The 23,279-nt window shown below is 37.5% G+C and overlaps 1 protein-coding gene across 1 annotated transcript in view; it reads right to left on the bottom strand.

Moving 5' to 3' along the window:
* SCAPER (S-phase cyclin A associated protein in the ER) overlaps nt 1–23,279 on the bottom strand; it is a 444,723-nt gene that overhangs the window by 195,069 nt on the left and 226,375 nt on the right. The window contains exon 23 of the mRNA XM_012801961.2: nt 18,648–18,774. Coding sequence (XP_012657415.1) covers nt 18,648–18,774 — 127 coding nt within the window. The remainder of the gene's footprint in view (nt 1–18,647; nt 18,775–23,279) is intronic.

Raw genomic sequence — 23,279 nt, 5'->3', positions numbered from 1 at the left:
AAAAAAAAAAAAAAGAATCTGTAATCAGAAGCCAGCCCTAAGAAGGTCTGAAGTTTGAATTTACACTTGTGGGATGGCCTGGAAAAACTGAGGCTATGTCTCAAAAAAAAAAAAAAAAAAAAAGAATCTGTAATGCCAAAGAAAAATGACTTTCCAGGTATGGAGGGGGATATACACGTAGAAACAGAAGATAACATCTTTAAGGTCTCATCAGTATTTTAAAAATATAAAATATTTACATTCTTTGACATATATTCTACATTTTAACCAGAAAGTAAAGTTTTATAGTATATATTATATGAAGAATTTTCTACTTGCTTTAGTTAACACATGAACTATCTGCCATGGAGACTACCACTTTAAATGTACCGAGGTGAACTGAAGACAGCTACCATCCAATTCCATACAGAGGCAATTTCTTGTTTTTTAGTGACCTATTTCTGAGAACCTAGACTTATATAAATGTGGTTTAAAACAGTAAGTGTTTACTCACTGCATGAAGCAATTAATCACTAAGGTGAGCACAAGAGCAGAATACAGCCAGAGGGGTGGCATGATGGAATACTGTTAGGCTGCGATGGGTAAAACTTCAATAAGCACATTTCCTTACTGAGAAATGGAATCACTGTCACATGTTGGGCTAAATGGTTTCTTACATAGTATTACTTATTTACCTTTAATAAGATTAAATAATTCACTGTCTCACTTCATGATCTCAATAATTTTCATGACACTACTTGTCTAATATAATAATTGCTATGTCTTATTGAAAATTTCTTTTAAAATTATTTAGCTACAAAGTATTTTATAAATTACCTTTTTCAATACGTAACTATTAAAATAGTCTCACATAGGTATAGACATATGAGTAGAAAAACGTCATTTTTTTCCCATTGAAATATTTGAATAAAACGGATGACTTGAGAGAAGAGTGGCATTTCATCATATAGCTTTGAGTACTTTCCGTTAGTGTTGTTTTAGGGAAAGGTGGTTAATGGCAGCGTGTCGGCATTCGCCTAGCTGATGAGCAGTGAACATGACTTTCATGTCTTGCCTAGATTCCCTAAGCATGTCACATTCTCTCTGCTTCTAGGAAGAAGAAAACAAAAACCACACACAAAAAGTGAGTGTGGCTGAAATTCAGTTAAAAAGTTAACTCCAGTCTAATGGTCTACAGTTCTAGTCAGTGAGGATACTTTTCTGAATGAGGACCTGTAGTAGGCTGAGTTGGCAGAGACAGACCTCATTCTCTTTTTAACTAAATCCTTTATAAGGTGATGCTTTTTAAGTAAGAGACGGTGCACACTGTTTTCCAAGAGTAGCAGCATGGCTTCATATCAAACAGGTCGATCCTCAGTTACACAAACAGCTATCTTAATTGAAAAAGCCATTTCCTATAATTGTGGTGTTCCAGAATATAATATTCTTCCATCTCAGTACGTTTTATTTTGAAAACATGATTTAAAATAACACTAGTAGGACTTTCTCATTCAAAAATCACAAAGAAATCAAGATGACCTTCCTGCTGAAAACTAAAAAAAGGTGAATAAAATATTTTTCTAATAGTCTTTAAGGAATGAAAGCCAATATAGAGAACAATTACAAGTTAAAAATCAAGGAGACAGTGAAAAACCAGAAAATAGACACACAGCCCTTAAAGCTGCTTCTGAAGTATGGAAACATTCACAAAAATGATTTAAGGGCTTGGTGCCAATAGCTCAAGTAGTTAAGGTGCCAGTCACATACACCAAGGGTGGTGGGTTCGAATCCAGCCCGGGCCTGCCAAACAACAATGACAACTGCAACCAAACAACAGCCAGGCATTGTAGTGGATGACTGTAGTCCCAGCGACTTGGGAGGTTGAGACAAGAGAATCGCTTAAGCCAAAGAGTTCAGAGGTTACTGTAAGCTGTGACACCATGCCACTCTACCGAGGGGGACACAGTGATACTGTCTTAAAAAAAAAAAAAAAGATCTAGGATTTCTTAGAACTCTGGTGTTCTGAGTTAGGTTCCAAGTCTATAGATTAACTGGTTTATTTCCATTTCATGCTTATCATCAGGGTGAAGCTTTCAGAGTCTTGATGGGAATGGTTTACCTTGAATCACTGAATATTAGAGTAGGGACAGATGAAACACAAGACAGAAAAACACAGAAATCAGTGAAACCAAAAGTTGGTTCTTTGAAAGAATCAATAAAATTGATAAATCTTTTTTTTTTTTTTTTTTGTGACAGAGTCTCACTATGTAGCCCCTTGGTAGCGTGCCATGCATCACAGCTCACAGCAACCTCAAATTCTTGGGCTCCAGTGATTCTCTTACCAGCTTTCCAAATAGCTGGGACTACAGGCACCCACCACAATGCCCAGCTATTTTTTTTGTTGCAGTGATCACTGTTGTTTTAGTTGGCCTGGGCCGGGTTTGAACCCGCCAGCCTCGGTGTATGTGGCCAGTGCCATAACCACTGTTCTATGGGCGCTGAGCCAAAATTGACAAATCTTTAGATAGAATAAGGAAAAAAAGAAAAGATTCAAATAATTGATATCAGAAATAAAAATAGAAACATTACTACTAATCTAGAAACAAAAAGGATAAAAAATATACCTAAAAATTAAACAAAACAGATGAAATGAAAAAAATTCCTAAAACATGCAAGCTACCAAAATTGATTTAAGAAGTCGAAAACACAAAAAGGTTTATAATAAGAGATTGAATCAGAAATAAAAAACCTTCCAACAAATAAAATCCCAGGACAAGATGGTTTCACTGGTGAATTCGACCAAATACGGTAGAACCTCTGTAAGTTGACCACCCCAGGGACTGGAACAAACTGGTCCACATACAGAGTTGATTAACATAAGGAACTAGGCGTACTGTACTAACATATACATGTGGTGCATGTCTGGTCCATGAAAATTAGGTCAACTCAAGGAGGTGGTCAGTGGAGGAAGGTGGTTAACTATGGGGGTTCTACTGTGTTTAAAGAATAATAAATACCAGTTCTTCTCAAGATCTTCCAAAAAAACAAAAGAGGAAATATTTTTTCACTCACTATTACAGGCCATTATTAACCTGACACTACAATCAGACAAGAAAATTAAAGACCAGTACTCACGATGAGTATAGATATAATAATTCTCAACAAACAAAATAATCAGCATGAAGTAAAAAAAAAATTCACATGTGCAATGGTTTGGCTATTTGGCCCCTTCAAATCTCAAGTTGAAATTTGATGCCTATTATTGAATGCAGGGCCCTGTGAGAGGTGTTTGAGCCATGGGCAGAACGGTCATGAATGGCTTGGTGCTCTCCTCATGATAGAGAGAATTCTTGTTTTATTAAGTTTATTCTTGCTTTATTGGCTCACGTGAGAGCTAGCTGTCGACAGGGGCCTGGCAGCACCTCCGTTCTCTCTTTGCTTCCTCTCTCCTTTTGTAACACACCTGCTCCTCCTTTGCCTTTCACTTTGATTGGAAGCTCCCTACGGCCCTCACCAGAGGCCGATGCCAGACGGTGCTTCTTCTGTAGCCTACAGAACCATGAGCCAACTAAACTTCTTTTCTTTATAAACTATCCAGCCTCAGCCATTTCTTTATAGCAGCACTAAATGAACTAAAACCACAGGTTAAAAAGAAAACCAGACACCACAGGAGAGAACTTGTAAAAACAAAAGACAATGTAAACACATACTCCAAGACATGCGATATTGGAATTACCAGATGCACATCATCAAATAATGGTATTTTCTGTGGACGAATAAATGAAAGATCATATCTCTATTTATTTGAATATATCTGTAAAGAATATGAAAATACAAAACAGGCTATGATAGATTAATAAAAGAACAAACAGGCTTTCTAGACATGGAAAATAAAATACTGTGATGAGGATTAAGAATTAAATGATTATTTGAAGTATATTAGGGACAACTGGAGAGAATAAATTAAAAGTGATTAGGATTTTATATAAATTTACAATACTTAGAAAATAAAAATGATATCAACATAGGCTACAGGAAATGAAAACACCACAAATGGAAAGAAAAGAGAAACTAGGACAAACTTGTTTTATAAACCTGTGATTTATGACAGAGAAGACACTGAAAAATGGGAAAGCTGGTCTTTTTAATAAATGGAGTTCAAAAAATTAAGCATTTAGGTGGGGAAAAATAAAATTAAATCTCTGCCTCACATTAAAACAAAAATTAATTCCAGATGGATAACAGACTGAAAAAAAAAAACACTATAAAACCTCAAGAATATAGGAAAAGATACTGACTTTGAGGAGGTATTTTAGAAGAAAAAGTTAGGTCCTATTACCCATAAAGGACAAGACTGATAAATATGACATGCTAAAATTAAGAACGTCTGTTCATCAAAAGAAACATAGTAAACAGCTGAAAAATAGGACTTTTTTTGGAGACAGGGTCTTGCTCTGTTATTCCAACTAGAATGCAGTGGCATCCTCATAGCTAGCTTGCTGTCACAATCCTAGGTTAAAATGATCCCCCTGCCTCAGCTTCCCACGCAGCTGGGACTACAGGAGCATGTCATAACACCTAGTCAATTTTTCTATTTTTTGTTGATATATGGTCTTGCCCAAGCTGCCCAGGCTGGTCTTGAACTTTCGGCCTCAAGGAATTCTCCTATCTCAGTCTCCCAAAGTGCTAGGATTACAGGGGTTAGCCTCTGTGCCTACCTTAGGAGTAGATATTTTTAATACATTTGAACAATTTGGAACTGATGTCCAGAACATACAGAGAATTCCTACAAATCTATAAAAAAATGTGCAAAAGATCTGAACGGGCATATCACAAAAGAAGAAATTCAAATGGCCAACAAATATGAAAAGATTCCTAAATCTATCTGCCAATAGAGAAATGCACATTAAAATTATGGCAAGATATCAATACATAACCACAATATTGGCAAAAACTAAAAAGTCTCATAATATTACATGTTAGAAAGGAAGGAAGCCACCGGAGTTTTATATACTGCTGCCAGGAATGCAAATTGGTACATTTCTTTGGTAAACTATTTAGCATTGTCAAGAAGAGTTCAAGATACGCACATGCTGTGACCCAGGAATTCTATTCCCTAGTGACATTTTTGCATATGACTAGTAGGATGCATAATTAGAAGCACATTTTACAAAATCAACCCAAATGTCTATCAAAAGTGGAATGGACAGGCTCAGCTGTCAGCGCTAAGGCGCCAACCACATACACCAGAGCTGGTGGGTTCGAATCCAGCCTGGGACTGCCAAACAACAATGACAACTACAACCAAAAAATAGCCAGAAGTTGTGGTGGGCACTTTCAAATAGTCAAATTAATAGTTCACACTAAAATTAACAAAAAAGGATATGATTAGCAAAGTAAATGGTTCTGGGATGCTGGCAATGTTCAATTTCAACTGGTAGTCACTGAAGTTATTATTCTGGCAAATGTCTTACGTAAATTTCTGTATATTCTATTACACAGGCAAGAGGCTTTAAAACTTTTTTAAATAGTCCATAGAGTTAATTTACATAATTATAACAGAAAATAACACAAGTTGTGTGAAAAATAGTCCCATAAATAAGGACTGTCAATATGTATAATCAAGTTTTTACAACAAACTTATTTGCTTTAAAAAGAGTACTTTTCACAAGGAAGCCACAATAAAGTGGTTCCAGATGAGAAGATTAAAAGCAGTGTGTTTTTATCAAGGCCAGTCTCACTTTGTCAATCTGAAAAACAATATAAACTACTTTGTAATCGTTACTGACAAGCTGTATTTTTTTTAACTGAGGTATGATAAACATGCAATAAAATGCACAGATACAGGTACCGAACCTGAGGAATTCTGATAACTGCACACATTTATATAGCCTCAACCTAAAACAAGATGCAGAATACTTCTATCACCCTACAAAGTTTTTTACACCCCTTTCCAGTCAATTTTTCTACCTTTAATCACTTCCTTTCTTTTTGTTATTTCTTCTAAAAAAACATAAACCATATATAAATGAAATCTCTGTCAGATTACTGAAATAACAATTCAGTTCATCCTTATATTAGTACCCTAAAGCAAGCTAGCTAAAGAAGGTCTGAGAAACATTTTCCCCTGCCTGGGGCTAAATGCTACACTGGGCCTGAGTGTCATACAAACTGTTATCAGGTTATTTATCCACTGCTTTCCAGTTCTTCTCAGCTGAAGAGTTTCATCTGAAAATAAGGGAAGCAAAACCAAACAAAAACAAAATCATGGAGTTTGGAGGATAGGCAGTGTCTAGGACAGCGGTTCTCAACCTGTAGGTCACCACCCACAGGAACTGTATTAAAGGCTTGTGGCATCAGGAAGGTTGAGAACCACTGGTCTAGGAGAACCTGAATATGATTTTCTTTCTTTTTTTTTCTGGGAAGTGTAGTGTGTGTGTGTATGGGGGGGGGGGTTGTGTTTGTTTTTTTAGATTAATATGAAGGTACAGATGATTGAGTTCCATTGTTTGCATTTGTTAAAGACAGTCCAAGTTGTAGTTGTACCCCTCCCCCAGGAGGTGTGCCATATGCCCCCACCTTGTGCCCATTAGGTGAGAGTGCACCAATTCCCCTCCCTCCTCCTACTTCACTCCTTCCCCCAACCTCCATTTGAGTTTGTGTTTTTCTCTTGTGTGGCCATATATTTGTCTATCTCCTGTTTTCATATTAGTATTGAGTACACTGGATACTTGTTTTTCCATTCTTACTAAGGAGAATGTTCTCTAACTCCATTCAGGTTAATACAAAAGATGTAAAGTCTCCATCTTTTTATTGGTTGAATAGTATTCCACGGTATACATGTACCACAGTTTATTAATCCATTCATGTGTTGATGGGCACATGGGTTGATTCCATATCCTTTGGTTACTGTGAATTGAACACTGATAACATTCTTCCACCAATGTCCTTATGGTAAAATGATTTTTTATTCTTCTGGGTAGATACCTAGCAACAGGATTGTGGGATCAGATGGAAAGTAAACACAATTTTCTTAATACAATTAGGCTGAAAAGCTCTCAAAGATTAGTGATTTATTTTATCTCAGTCTAAGTGTGGTTTAAACAGCCACAACAGTTGGCAAAAAGAGGAAAAAGGCAAGGAGTAGTTTCTACCTTCCACAGGTATCTATCTGTTAGTGGAATTTTACAAGATACATTTTAAAAACATCAAAGCATGGCAGAGTTTGCTATGGGTATTACAAAGTAAACCATAATTTGACATTTCTCAATTCAGTTCAAATCATGAATGCTGCCAGCAATGTGGTTTGCTTATTCGGGTTCAAGAGATTCACAGCTGAATCTCTATTTAATTTGGCATGATTCTATGAAGTCAGGAAAGGCAACTGGACAGACTCCATGTCCAATCCATCTGCTTAAAGTGTTTACTTACAGTAACAGCACACAAATGTCTCATGTTACTGATAAACCACAGAAAGCTGCTGGGATGCTGTTACTATCCAAACTTCAATGTAATGTTCACCATCACAGAGTAATGAGAAAAGTCAATGCAAATACAAATCACATTACTCACTTGGACCAAATTTAAATCAATGGTCAGAATGAGGAAAATGACTTGGCATATCTAGGCATGTATTAGAAACTCTTATTTGCAATAATTAAACATTTCTGCAACAAAAAGGGTCTTTTGTCTAGAATAATTTATTTTGCCACACAGGTCACTCCACCTGATCACACATCCCACCCTCCTCTCTCAGTAATCCTCACCCTAATTTTTGTGAGAAAATTTTTCTGTACTTTCTTTGGTTTTACTACCTACATACACATTCCAAAACAATATAGGTCACTTTGTCTTTTCCCGAACTTTATGTAACTGGAATTCTAATAGTATGTGTGTGTATATATATACATATGTGTGTGTATATGTATGTTATGTACATATACATGTATATACACAAACACACTTTTGTATACATATACATGTATCTACACAAACACACTTTTTTTTTTTTGGTGACTTGTTTCTCTCACTAAGCATTGTTTGTGAGATATATCCCTGCTGTTATCCTCAGATGTGTTTCATTCATTTTCACTGTTGAATAATATTCCATTATATGAACATACCACAATTTGTAAATCTAGCTGTTGGTGGATAGGCATTGGGCTGTTTTTCATATTTGGTGACTATAAATGTATACAAATTTTGCTACTGAATGTCTGCATACATGTCTCCTGGTGCATACACTCATTGCTTTCTCTTGGATAGATGCTGAAGGGTGGAAAATGATCACATGTCTGCAACTTTAGCTGAGACTAGAAAACTGTTTTCTACATGGTAGTACCAACTACTCTTTTTTTTTTTTCTTTGAGACAGAGCCTCAAGCTATTTCCCCTGGGTAGAGTGCCATGGCATCACAGCTCACAGCAACCTCCAACTCCTGGGCTCAAGAGAGTCTCCTGCCTATGCCTCCCAAGTAGATGGGACCACAGATGCCTGGCACAATGCCTGGTCATTGCTTGGTTGCAGCCATCATTGTTGTTTGGCGGGCCCAGGTGGATTCGAACCCACCACCCTAGGTGTATGTGGCTGGTGCCTTAGCCACTTGAGCCACAGGCGCTGAGCCGTACCAACTATTCTTATTATGAACATTCCCATTGCTCTAGATCTTTGCAAATATTTGGTATTTTCAGTCTTTTAAAATTTCTTGTCATTTTGATAAGTAAATCACATTATCAAAAGTTTCATATTTGAATTACCCAATTACTACAGAAGCTGACTATCGTCACATTTATTTATTGGTTATTTGGATTTCTCCTTCTGGAATACCTATTTCTGGACCATTTTATTACTGAATTTGTGTTTTTTCCTCCCTACTTTGTAGGAGTTTCTTATATACTCTGGATCTCTTCCTCCCTGATTATATATATCAAAATACTTTTCCATTCTGTTGCTTGTCCTTTTACTATTTTCCTAGTATCTTTTGATAAACAAAAGCTCCTATTTTTAAAGTAGCCAAATTTATCAACTTGCCCTTTATTGCTAATGTCTTTTGTGTCTTTTTCTTGTTCAGGCAAAACCCCAAGATCAAGAAGAGAATAATCTATATTAGGTCCTAAAAGTTTGGTTTCTCATTTTATATTTAAGTCCACCTGAAATTAATTTTTTATGATGTGAAGTAGAGGTCAAGTTTAATTTTTTGAAAACAAGGACAATCATTGCAGCATCATTTGCTAAATAGAGCTTATTTTCCCATAGTGCTTTGTGGTGCCATCTTTTCCCAAATATGCACAGACAAATGCCTCGTTTGTCCTGGATCAAGCATACATACACGAGTGGGGCTGCTTACAAATGCAATTATGTTCCATTATTCTTTCCCCCCATTTTTGCTCCAATAGCACATTATCTTAATTACTGTGGCTTTATAGAAAGTTTTGTTAGCTGGTAGAGCAAATACTCCCATATTACTTTTTTTCAACAGTGTTTTGGTCATTACTGATTCTCTGAAATTCCATATTTTAATTCTAAACACTTAATTTCAACTTTCCCAAAATACAATGTTAGAATTTTAATTGGAATTTAATCAAATCTGCAAATAAGTCTGGAAAAAAAATGAAAAATATGGTATAGTGAGTTTTCTGGCCCACAAACATGATAGATTTACTCCTAGACATTTAATATTTTGACATATAATTAATTTTTATATTCTGTCCTTGTATCAAGTAGTCTTGTTAGACTTATAAGTTCTAATATTTATTGGTAAATTATTTTGAATTTTCTATATACAACTTATGTCATTTGCTAATAAGGACTATTTTACTTTTTTCTCTCAAAATCTTATCGCTTTTATTTATTTTGTCCACTAGCTAGAATCTCAATTTTAAGCAAAAATGTTGACAGCAGGCATTCTCTTTTTGTTCCCAATTTCAAAGGGAAAATTTTCAACATATCACCAGTAAATATGATTTTGCCATACATTTTTTTGGTAGATTCAATTTGTCAGATGAAGAAAATTTCCTTCTATTCTGGTTTAGTATGAATCTTTATCATTAATTAATGCTAAACTTACCAAATATATTCACTGTATCTTTTAGATAGTCACTTATCACTTTTTTCCTTTTATTCTGATATGGCAGACATGTTTTTGGGATTTTTTTTTGTAGTTTTTGGCCAGGGCTGGGTTTAAAAATGCCACCTCCAGCATATGGGGATGGCGCCCTACTCCTTTGAGCCACAGGTGCCGCCCATAGACAAGATTGGGTAAGTCTAACTTCATATGCTATATTAATCTTATTACACATTGAATGATTTAGTTTACTAAAGTTTTGTTTAGGAATTCTGAATCCCAGTTCATAAAGGAGATTGGCTTATAATTTGATTTTCTTTCATTTCACTCTGATGTTTATAGATGTGTATTTCTTTTCATTTATCCTGTTTGGGCTTCATTGGATTTCTTAAATTTGTAGACTAATTTTAAATCTTGGAAACTTATAAATGACAAGCACTTCAAATGCCATTTCTGCCTCATTCTCTTCTCTCCTCTGGGGCTCTCTAACTACACATAAGTTGAGACAGTTTCACTCTGTATTGCATATCTCCTACACTCTTTTTTGTATCTTCTCTATCCTTATCTTTCTATGCTCTCTAGATCAGGTGTCCTCAAACTATGGCCCGTGGGCCACATGCAGCCCGCCTAGGACATTTATCTGGCCCACCAGGTGTTTTTGCTGCAGCTGCCTGTCCTGCTTAGCAGCTGACTTGTCCTGGGGCTGCAGTCCGGCTGCAGTCTGAGGGACAGTGAACTGGCCCCTGTTTAAAAAGTTTGAGGCCCCTGCTCTAGATTCTTTCTTATTACCTATCTTTTGGTACACTGATTCTCTTTTTCTTAATTTCAAATATCAAGGGAGTACAAACGTTTTTGTTATATGGATACCCTGTATAGGGCTTTTGGTGTGTCTGTCACCAGAACAGTATTCATGGCACCCGAAAGGCAACTTTTTATCCTCCACCTACCCTTGCACCCACCCCATATCTTGGTTTCCAAGGTCCTATATATCTCTTTGGTGATTCTCTCTTTAGCTATTTATTCTGCTGTTCCCTCATCTATATTTTTCTTAATTTTGATTATTAAAATGTTTGGTTCTCAAATGTTTACTTTCTCTCAAATGTGCTATTTATCTTTAAAAAAAACAGTTAATACTTACATCTTGAGCATGGGAAGCACAGTTCAAACCCTCTGTGCGTCTGTTTTTATTGATTTTTATTCATGTAGTCTTGCTCCTTTGTATGTCTAATTACTTTACTGGGCCAAACATTCTATTTAAATTATTTTGTGGCTCTGCGCCTATGGCTCAGCCGGCTAAGGCGCCAGCCACGTACACCTAAGGTGGCGGGTTCGAATCCCCAGCCCGGACCCGCCAAACAACAATGACGGCTGCAACCAAAAAAAATAGCCGGGCGTTGTGGCGGGCGCCTGTGGTCCCAGCTACTTGGGAGGCGGAGGCAGGAGACTCGCTTGAGCCCAGGAATTGGAGGTTGCTGTGAGCTGTAATGCCACGGCACTCTGCCCAGGGGGAAAGCTTGAGGTTCTGTCTCAAAAAAAAAAAAAAATTATTTTGTAAAAGTAGTTTGAGATTTCAGCTGCTATAATCTTTCTCCGGAGTAAATTTTTTATTTGCTTGTGTTAGGCAGCTGGAATGCTAGCAATTTAAGAACATTTCGATATTTGTACAGTGATTTGATTTTCCCAGCTACCCAGGTGATTTGTATCTGAGTTGAATCTGTGCAATGACTGGGGTACCTCCCGTTACCCTCTCCTTGGACAGTCCTTTAAGATTCCAAACCAAGCCGGGAGCATTGGCTCACGCCTATAATCCCAGCACTGTCGGAGGCTGAGGAGGGAGAATTGCTTGAGATCAGGAATTTGAGACTTGGCTGAGTGGGAGTGAGACCCTGACTCCTAAAAAAAATGAAAAACCCAGCCGGGCGCGGAGGCAAGCACCTGTGATCCCAGCGGCTTCTGGAGGCTGAGGCAGCAGGATGCCCACAGCCCGAGTCTGAGGTTGCAGTGATCTATGATGCTGTTGCACTCTGCTCAGGGCAGAGGGTGGGACTCTGTCTCACCACCAACAAAGATTCCAAACCAAATATGAGGTTTTTTGCTACAGCCACTATCACTGATAGTTGTAGATGCTAACATTTTCCCCCACCAGTTCTGTGACAATGTCAAAAGTACTACTTAGTTTTTCCTCTATCTCTTTCGGATCACCAATGGTACCCAGACCAAAGTGTCAAAATCTGGATCCTGGCTCAGTGATTATTCACTACTTTGTTAGCAATTCAGTTCCAGTTTTCTATCTCTAGTTTAGCAGGAGGACAGTTTTGGATTACCTACTCTGTTAACTACTGCTAAGTCCATTCTTGTAAATATTTCCCAGCTTGTGTTTTACTTAAAAAAATGTTTCAAAATATTAAGGGGGTAGAAGTATTTTAGGGTACATGGATCACTTTTGTGATGCTTGAGTTCTGGCTGTCAGTGTACCTGTCACCCAAGTAGTTCGCGGGACATATAAGTTGGGCTATCCCCTCCCCTCCGGTTGCTTTACCTTGAGTTTTTCTCCCCTCTGTGCACAGACACGTGTGCTCACTGGTTAGTTCCAATTTAATAGTAAGTACATGTGGTGTTTGTTTTTCCATTCTTGAGATACTTCATTTGGGAAAATTGTTTCCAGCTCATTCCAGATTGTTGTTAAAGGTATTAATTCATCTTTTCTGTATAGCTGAGTATTCCACTGTGTACATATACCACATTTTATTAATCCACTCATGCCACTAACGGGCACTTGGGTTGATTCCACATCACTGCAGTTGTGAACTGTGCTGCAAACGTTCACAGCTTTTTTTTTTATGATGTGAAGTAGAGGTCAAGTTTAATTTTTTGAAAACAAGGACAATCATTGCAGCATCATTTGCTAAATAGAGCTTATTTTCCCATAGTGCTTTGTGGTGCCATCTTTTCCCAAATATGCACAGACAAATGCCTCGTTTGTCCTGGATCAAACGAGGACTGTGCAAACACTCAAGTGCAGATTTTTTTTATAAAATGACTTATTTTCCTTTCAGTAAATACTCAGTAGTGGGACTACTGGATTGAATGGTAGGTCTCCTTATAGTTCTTTGAGGAATCTCCATAATATTTTCCATAGAGGTTGTACTAATGTGCAGTCCTACCAACAGTGTATAAGCATTCCTTTCTCTCTGTGTCTATGCCAACATCTATTGCTTTTGGACTTCTAAATAAATGCCCTTCTAACTGGGATAAGGGGATATTTCACTGTGGTTTTCATTTGCAGTTCCCTGATGGTAAGTGATGTTGAGCATTTTTTCATATGTTTACTGGCCAATTTACTTTCTTCTTTTGAGAAGTGTCTGTTCATGTCTTTTACCTACTTTTTAACAGGGTTGTTTGTTTTTTGTCTTGCTGACTTGCTTGAGTTCTTTGTAAATTCTGGTCATTACCCCTTAGTAGATGTCCTGTTTCTTTGTATGGCATGTGGCACTATTACCACTCCTGTTGAACATAGTGCTGGAAGTCCTAATCAGGGTAATCAGACAAGAGAAGAATATTAAGGGAATCCAAATTGGGAAAGAGGAGGTTAAACTATGGGTCTTTGTTGATGATAGAATCTTGTATCTAGGAAACTGCAAAGATTCACCAACAGCCTCCTGAAATTAATAAATAAATTCCTCAAAGTTTCAGGATACAAAATCAATGTGTGTAAATCAGAAGTAACTAATACTACTGAAGCTGAGAGTCAAATCAAAGACCCCATACCATCATGATAGCTACAAAGAAAATAAAATACCTAAGAATATACTTAATCAAGGAGATGAAAGATCTCTATAAGGAGAACTACAAAACTCTGAGGAAAGAGAGCACAGGGGCTACAAACCAACAAACATTTCTTTCTCATGGACAGATAGATTCAACATAAGTGATTTATAATTTCTGTGTCATCTCCATTAAGTTACCAAAGTCATGCTTCACATATCTAAAAAGAATAATTCTACACTTCATTTGGAATCATGAAAGAGCCCAAATACCCAAAGCAATCTTAAGCAAAAAGAACCCATGGCATCACATTAATAGACTTCAAACTATACTTCATGGTTATAGTAACCAAAACAGCATGGTATTAAGACAAAAATGGAGATATAGACCAATGGAACAGAACAGAGAACCCACATATAAACCCATCTACCTATAAGCAACTGATCTATGACAAAGCAAATAACAATATACACTGGGGAAAGTAGGCCCATTCAATGGATGGTGCTTGCCATTTACTTTTAAAGAAAGGAGGTGTAGCTTTATAATCTGTAACTAGTAATTACAAAGCCTTGCCGTTTTAGTTTCTGCTTGTTCATATCTCATTATGACTTACTTACTTTTGTACCTTTATTTTTTAAACTATAGCTAACGGTCCTTGCAAAATTATTTAACATGAAATAATACAGGTGATATGAATTGGGGCTGCAAAGCTATGCCCGGGTTGGATGCTAACTTTCACTGTGCCAAGATACTTTCTTCATAGTTCTAGGGGTGGGATGAGAGGGCTCACTGTTACGTAAGGGGACAGGATGTTGCAGTCTCATCTTTATGAAAAGACAACGGAAAAAAATCTACTGTTAGACTTCATACCTTCAGCAGCCATTAGGATTTTACTTTTGTTTTTGCAGTTTTTGGCCAGGGCTGGGTTTGAACCCACCACCTCCGGCATATGGGGCCGATGCCCTACTCCTTTGAGCCACAGGTGCCGCCCCAGGATTTTACTTTTGTCCCTTTACCCCATGAAGCCTGCAAGCCACAACCCACATTTGCCAATCTGGCAAATGCTTTGGGAAACGTTCAGTTTTATGTACAACTTCCTAAATTCTGGCTCTCCCCATCCCTTTGGCCTGGTAATTCTTTAAGTTCTTCTTTGCTCTTTGATGCTTTTAAGAAAATTGTCCACCCCACCCCCCCCAACCCTAGCATTTTCATGTTTTTGTTGGGAAAGTTGGTACAAGTACCCTAGACCAAGATATGTCTATAAAAAGAAGTGGCAGGCTTGGCGCCTATAGCTCAACCGGCTAAGGCGCCCGCCACGTACACCTAAGGTGGCGGGTTCGAATCCCCAGCCCGGACCCGCCAAACAACAATGACGGCTGCAACCAAAAAAATAGCCGGGCGTTGTGGCGGGTGCCTGTGGTCCCAGCTACTTGGGAGGCGGAGGCGGGAGACTCACTTGAGCCCAAGAGTTGGAGGTTGCTGTGAGCTGTAATGCCACGGCACTCTGCCCAGGGGGACAGCTTGAGGCTCTGTCTCAAAAAAAAAAAAAAAAGAAGTGGCTAAAGATTTTTAAAAGCATAAAACATTAAACAAAGCTTATAAACTTTTATTTCTGAATAGAATTAGAGAACCCAAAAAGCCAGATGGTACCTGAGACACATGGTAAGTACTATAAAACCTAGGTCTTCCAGTTTTCTGCTCTTTTTCATTATAAGAGCATTTGTATACATCACAAGTTTATTTTTTAAAAATACTTATAATTTTTTTTTTTTTTTTTTGCAGTTTTTGGCTGGAGCCAGGCTTGGACCCGCCACCCCTGGTATATGGGGCCAGTGCCCCACTCCTTGAGCCAGAGCACTGCCCTACATCACAAGTTTAACCTGTTAGCTCTAACATAGTTCTCAGAACTTTAGAAAAACTATCTTAGGAAAAACTGTGTCAAAGCAATCATGAAAAGCATCAGTGTTTTGAGATCTAGGTTAAGTTAATAATGACCTTGAGAGTCCTCTGTCACCATTCCTCTGTGGGTGCTTGTCCATGTTCCAACGGTCCCACCCTTTTCACTTCTAGGCTGTCTTCAAATCCTTCACTAGGCACTTGGCTTTGGCTCTAATGATTTTGTTACTCTAGGCAGTTTTCCAAATAAAAAGTAATGGTTATTTACAATTCCTAGACTGAAATCATAAATATGATCAGCTGAATTGCACTGAAATGTCAGTATAACTCTACAGAAGTCTTCACAAAATGAGTTTGTCTTGGGTAGGTAAAAAGCATTTTAGTTATAAAAGTAGTAAAAAGATCTTATTGTAGGTAACTTTAAACTGTTAGGTGGTCCTGCAGTGTATACTCTGAGGACAGCTTTACAGCAAGGTTCCTGACACAGACCATTTAGACTAGGAGCCAGACATTTTTCTTGGTGAAATTATAAGGAATTGTGGTATTCCAGTAAATTGCCCCTTTGTGAACGAAATAACTTGGATTTTCATACTGAATTCCTTTCTCATATAGATCATTCTACTTTTTCCTCAAAAATTCTGTGATTACTTCAATCTAAAACAATATTAATGAGATAAGGTATGGGTAGTGGTATCTTTAAGCAATTGCCTTTTCATTCAGTGTAGTATCCTTTATACTTTACAAAAATAATCATTACATACTAATCTTGAAAAAGATTAGAGCTTTTTCCCAAGACCCATCAAACCTCTCACTCCATATGCCAAATGCCTGACAACTACAAGTTTCTGAACCTCTGACACCTGAAAGGGGGATGTTACACAGCAGAACCAACTCTTCCAAACTCTGCTGTGGTGCCACGCTGCCTATGCTGCTCTCACTCGTGTACTATCTGACTCCACAGTGCAGCTGAGGACTGTCTTGTAAAGCTGGCCGTTCACCTGCCTGAGAACCCAGCCAGCACAAGCCCCAGCCTGCAGCCCTTGGACCAGCAGCATTGGCGTCACTTGGGAACTTGTTAAAAATAAAAATTTGGGGAAACCACACAAAACCTACTTAAATCAGAAATCCAGGGCAGTGCTCAGCAATCTGTATTCAGGCAATTCTGACACAATTACAGCCTGAGACTCCCTGATTTAAAGAAATTTTCTTGATACAAGAATGTCTGTGGGTACACACACACTCAATGCCCTCCTCTCTCTCTCATACACACACACCCTGAAATGTTTATTGTTGAGAAAATGGATAAAAAAATTGTAACATTATCACAATGAAGTATTTACTATACATTAGAGAAAAAGAATGAAAAACAACTCCATTTATAAAGTTAAATAAAACTCAGAATCATGATTTTGACTGAAAAAAATTGCAGAAGTCTATGGCATAATATTTTGTAAAAGTAAAAAATGAGCAAAACTAAATAACATTATTTAATAATACATTTATGTGATAAGGCAATAAAGCTTTATTTTAAAAAACAAAAAGACAAGACACCTTTAATTCTCTAATGCATTCACTGCACGGGGGCTGTGGTAAGGTAAGAAGGATCACCCTGGGAACCATCAATGTATTGGTAATAGTCTAACTCTTACATTGGGTGGTGAGCTCACAGTTGTTCATTAATTTTTCTACTATTTTAATTACCATATATTTTTAATAAATGAAATATTTTACATAGTAATTTTAAACCAGAAAAAAAAGGCAGTTAGTAGACAAAGATGGAAAATTAGAAACTACTAAATTGTTATAAATTATGTAAAAAACTGTGATATGTTTATTCAGCTACAATGAATTTTATAAGACATGAGAAATAGTTATGATAAAATTAGCCAGATAAAATAATGTAAAAAAGTACAACAAAACAATTAGAAAGATAATAAAATGTTAATAGTTGATATTATAAAGAGTTTTATTTCTTTGTATATGTAACATTTTTCTACAGTGACTAATAAATACTTTTAAAATCATTAAGGATGTTTTAACTGTAATTGAAACATTTAATGGCTCTAATCAGGGGTGTCCAACCTGGGGCCTAGAGGCTGCATGATGATTTTCTGAGGACTTTTTTGCTTATCTGTGGTGTCAGATATCATGGAAAATATGCACAGACTTTTTTTTTTTGCTAACCAGCTTTTGTTGGTGTTCATGTATTTACTCAGTGGCCCAAGACAACTCTTATTCTTCCAATGTGCAGCAGAAATAAGATTCCCCTACTGTAAGTCATTAAAGAAAACTGCCAAATCTCTTGGAAATGGGAAAAATTGATGTTTTGTAGAAATCCAATTGTGATTTATGAGCTATATATTTCAAAATTTTATATTTTCTGCCATAAAATCATATATCTTTATTATTGTGATTCCTGATTAAAGAATTTCACTTTGTTTGTTTGAGGAAAACATGAATGAGAAAAAACCAAGACCTAAAGAGGGCTTTAATTAAAAAAATTGAAAACACTTTTTTTTTTGAGACAGAGTCTCACTTTGTCACCCTCAGTAGAGTGCCATGGCATCACAGCTCATAGCAACCTCCAGCTCTTGGGCTAGGGCGATTCTCTTGCCTCAACCTCCCAAGTTGCTGGGACTACAGGAGCCCACACAACACCGGGCTATTTTTGTTGCGGTTGCCACTGCTGTTTAGCTGGCCAGGACCAGGTTCGAATCCGTCACCCCTGGTATATGGGGCCGGTGCCCTACCCACTGAGCCACAGGTGCTGCCCCAAAACACTTTTGATTAAACAATGAAAAACAACTAAAAGGTACAAAAGAAAAAAAATCCATCAATTAAAAACACAAAAGAAAGGCATATACTGAGATCTATCTAGTCCTAGTTATCAGAGTGAGAAAGGACCACAAAGATTAAGGCTAAAAGTCAGAAATCAGCCACATACCTCTTTTTCCAATATCCTAGCGATCTCACCTAGTGTCCGATCTAAAGCAGAAACTTTATTGTTTGCCCATGAGCCACTGTCTTGTACTTGTAGTTGTTTTAGAAGATCTTTGGCTAATCGCTGAAGCCTTTAATTCAAAATGAAAGGAAAGAATGACATTAATGATTGGACTATATTTCATTTTCCTAAACATTTTGAAACACAAGTTACTTTCAGTATTATATATGAACATGCCTCATAGAGCACCTGAAGGGAGGTAAAAACGAATAACTCACAAGCCTGGTATTACTTGGTATTCACTTCTACCAATCTCCCCCTCATGGCACAAAACAGAACTAGAGGATGGTATGACCCATCCATCAGGTTTGTCAGAGCAATTGTTATCAGTTTCTGTGTGACCCTTAAAGTAGAAAAGAACTAGAAACAGGGAGAAGGTGAGAGGATCATGGCAGAGAAAATTAGTACAAGAATCTGAACAGGTTTTTACATTTTGATTTAAATCCTCAAGGTAGGTTTGGACATTATAAGCACTGTAAATTCTCAAAATGTTAAACTCCCTGTGTTCTAGTTTGCAGCTAGTTTGAGGATTGCCTGCCACTGTGGATGTTATTAGACAACAGAGGGCTTATTTGCTTTTCACAGAAAAGGCCATGGATTACCTACCAGGAGTCCTCAAACTTTTTAAACAGGGGGCCAGTTCACTGTCCCTCAGACCGTTGGAAGGCCGGACTGTGGGCCCCCGGACGAGTTGGCTGCTAAGCAGGACAGGCAGCAGCGGCAAAAACACCCAGCGGGCTAGATAAATGTCCTAGGCGGGCTGCATGTGGCCTGCGGGCCGTAGTTTGAGGACGCCTGACCTAGACTGTAAGGTTCTTCACTGAGAGGGCTGTGTGTAATACTTTTTTGCAGCCCTTATTTCAGATTCATTCTTTCTTGTGGTTCTATGTGATACTCCTATTAGACAAAACCTGCCAGTGGTGGTAATGTTCATTTAGCTCTTCCTATGAGCAAGGCACCACTCTCGGTGCCTTGCATGCATTCATTTATTTAGTCAGATTAATGAAAACTGCCAGTCATTACTATTTCCAAACCTGAGAAAAAGTCATAACAAGCAAAAGACTGGTATGACTGCTGAGTCAAGAGATTACTAAGTTTCTCTGTTCTGATCATTCTCTCATTCTCCTCAAAGACTTGCTTCATATATTTATTCCTCACTCTCTTCCAAATTCTACCCTGGCCTTTTTGTCTCTTACTTTCATAAAAAGATCTTATGCTTCATAGAGAAAGTGGAAGCTACTGGAACAACCCCTCCCCCCCCAATACTTTCTGCCACAAAATCGACAAGTCTATCTGTGGTTTACCCGTCCTCTCCTGTTTCTCTTACAATCCAGGAGGGCCTGTTCCTCCCATGCATGGCTAATCCCGCCACAAAGGCTCCATATACATGAGGTCCTTCTAGATCTCAGTCCCTCTTCTTCCTACATCAATGTCTTTGCAAATTTTCATTTCTTCCTTCTGAAATGCTTCTTCCACTCCTGCACTGCTAGAATATTCGTATTTATCCCTGAGTTCTTAGCACAAACATTCCTTTCCCTGATTTGATTATTCCTTCAAAGTACTCATCAGAGGTGAACAAATATTTAACTAGTTTCTTTTTTATTTTATTTTATTTTTTTATTGAATGGTAACTATGTATATTAATGCATTTCTGGGGTACAGTGTGGTGTTTTCACATACAATTTGAAACATTTCATCAAACTGGTTAACATAGCCTTCATGTCATTTACCTAGTTATTGTGCCAAAACATTCATATTCTACTCTTAAAAAGGTTCACTTGTACCCTTGTAAGATAAACCACAGAAGTGTTAACTAGTTTCATGTCTGGGTCCTAGCATGCAGAATTCTCTGTGAGGATGAAAATGTTCTCTCTGCACTGCACAGCATGAGAGGGGCTGCCCACATACGGCTAGTGAACACTTGAAATGCAGTTAGTGTGACTGAGAAACTGAATTTTAAATTGTATTTAACTTTCATAATTAAAATGTCCACAGTCACACATGCCTAGAAGCTGCTGTACTGCAGAGCACAGAAGCAGAGCATCAACTTCACGAGAGCCCTTGTTTCCCTGCTACTGCTTTGTCCTTCCCAACGAGCGTGCCACTTACACAGCCATGCACCCAGTAGATAGTAAATGAATAGAAGATAGAGACATTTCTTCTTTATATTAATCTTAACAATATCTATAAAATTATAGGTTACAAAATACTTTCATGTACATGGTCTTTTTTTTAATTTTTTTTATTAAATGATAGCTGTATACATTAATGCAAACATGGGGTACAGTGTAGTGTTTTCATATACAATTTGAATACATGGTCATATTTAATCTTCTCAGCAATATTGTCAGTTAGTATTACTCCCATGTGAAAAAGTAAGGCTCAGGGAAGTTAGGTGACTTTCCAAAGGAAACACAGTTAGTGAAAGGTACGACTGAGACTGAAAATCTAAGCATTTGGTCTTCAAATCTCATTTTTGTCTTTATACCAATTTAAATTATTCACAAATGAATAATTTCCTAGAATACAATTTCATCTAAAAATTTATTATGAAAAATTTAATAATTTCTCTAAGATTACAATAGCAGCTGTGGCTAAAAAAGTACTTGTGAACTCTAGTGTAAACATAAGCTGTCTATGTAAAGTTTGCTTTAGTAAGTCAAAGAATAAACATATAAATTCTAAACTCTAAGTACCTACGATGAATTCTGGCTCTAGCACATACTATGTATATAAATCCTAGGTAAGTTACTTAACTTCTCTGAATTTCAATTTCTTTTTCTGAAAAAAATAAGATAATATTTTTCCTTTAGAGTTTTTGGAGATTAGAGATAAGTAAAGTAATATACCTTTCACCATGGACTAGACATTTAGTAAATAGACAACTATTAATACCCTACACTGACAGAAGATTTTTTTTTTTTTTTGAGACAGAGTCTTGCTTTTGTCACCCTCGGTAGAATGCCGTGGCATCACAGCTCACAGCAACCTCCAGCTGTTGGGAGTAGGCAATTCTCTTGCCTCAGCCTCCTGAGTAGCTGGGATCGCAGGCACCCGCCACAATGCCTGGCTATTTTTTGGTTGCAGTTTGGCTGCGGCCGGGTTTGAACCCACCACCCTTGGCATATGGGACCAGCGCCCTACTCACTGAGCCATAGGCACTGCCCCCTGACAGAAGATCTTAATCTAACAAAAGGAAAAAGGGAATACAAAAATGCAAAAAGAGTAATAGCAACTTATTTCTTTTCCCTTCTAATCAAATATGGGCTAGAGTCCCATCCGATTAGTTACTGACCTTATCATGCAGAAAAATACTGGCAGTGGACTTCACTGACTTCATTAGATAAGTAGCCACTTCAGCTTTTGGCTAAAGTCTGCACCCCATGTAACTAAATATCTAGCCTCAGCAGTGGATGCATATGAACCTGGCAGAATTGTGACCAAGAATGCACATTCCACCGAAAACTGGGATTACTTAGGGAAGCACAAGGACTATTTTAATTCACAGAATGTAAGAGGCTTATATTTCACCCTGAGGTAAATCAAATCTGGGGTTTACATGAACCCCCTTCCAAGGAAGATTGCCAAATCAAGGGAGGGGATGCTCTGGAAACATGAGCCACACCTCCAACCTCATCCCCTGCCTCCCCAGAAATGCCACAAATAACACAGGCCCTCAGGAAAAGAACCACCAGATTTTGATTTATACTAGAAATAATTATAGAACATCACCAAAGTCAAGCTCTGAAAGCTGTATCTTCCCTGTTGTGCAAGAACAGGGACTGCTTAGAGAGTGCAGTTTTTTCAAAAAAAATTAACATTAAAAATGGATACATAGTTACACATGTTTATGGCACACACAGAGATGTTTCAATACATATAATGCATATTAATCAAATCAGGGTAATTAGCATATCCATCATCTCAAACATTTATCAGTTCTTTGTGATGGGAACATTCAACATCTACCTTCTAGCTATTTGAAACTATATAAGAAATTGTTAATTGGGTTATTTCTGGCATGTAATTTTTCTAACATGAAAAGAAAAAGTAGAGTTTTGTAATTCCTAACGGAAAACATGAAAAGTATCAGTCAGATAAATAGCTTTGTGGAAAATGTTGTAAGATCAGATATTTTCATATTAAAACTTGAATAAATTCCAACAACTGTAAGCACAAATTTGTCACTGGTAAATGTGAAATGTAAAACTATCTCTCTAAAGAACCTTAACTTTTATCACAGTGAAGCTTACTTGGTGGGGGGGGGGGGTCCACTAGGACAATTTGGAAGTTTTGTGAAAGTGTAAGAAAGTGGACAGGGTCTACTTTAGCAACTGTCAATAATTATTCTTTAGTGTGACAGACAAGAAGATATAAATACATTAACTTTTTTTCTTTTCATCTATCTTCCCTATTTGGAACGTACCAGTTCTAAATTTAGGATTATTGGCTCCCTTTTTGTTTTTGTTTTTTTTTTTGTAGTTTTTGGCCAGGGCTGGGTTTGAACCTGCCACCTCTGGTACATGGGGCCAGCGCCCTACTTCTTTGAGCCACAGGCACCACCCCCTTTCTGTT

This window comes from Otolemur garnettii, unplaced genomic scaffold, assembly GCF_000181295.1.
Source record: "Otolemur garnettii isolate 467f Iridium unplaced genomic scaffold, OtoGar3 scaffold00011, whole genome shotgun sequence".
Lineage (NCBI taxonomy): Eukaryota > Metazoa > Chordata > Mammalia > Primates > Galagidae > Otolemur > Otolemur garnettii.
The sequence above is the reverse complement of the archived record's forward strand: the minus strand, read 5'-3'. Positions and strand labels throughout refer to the sequence as shown.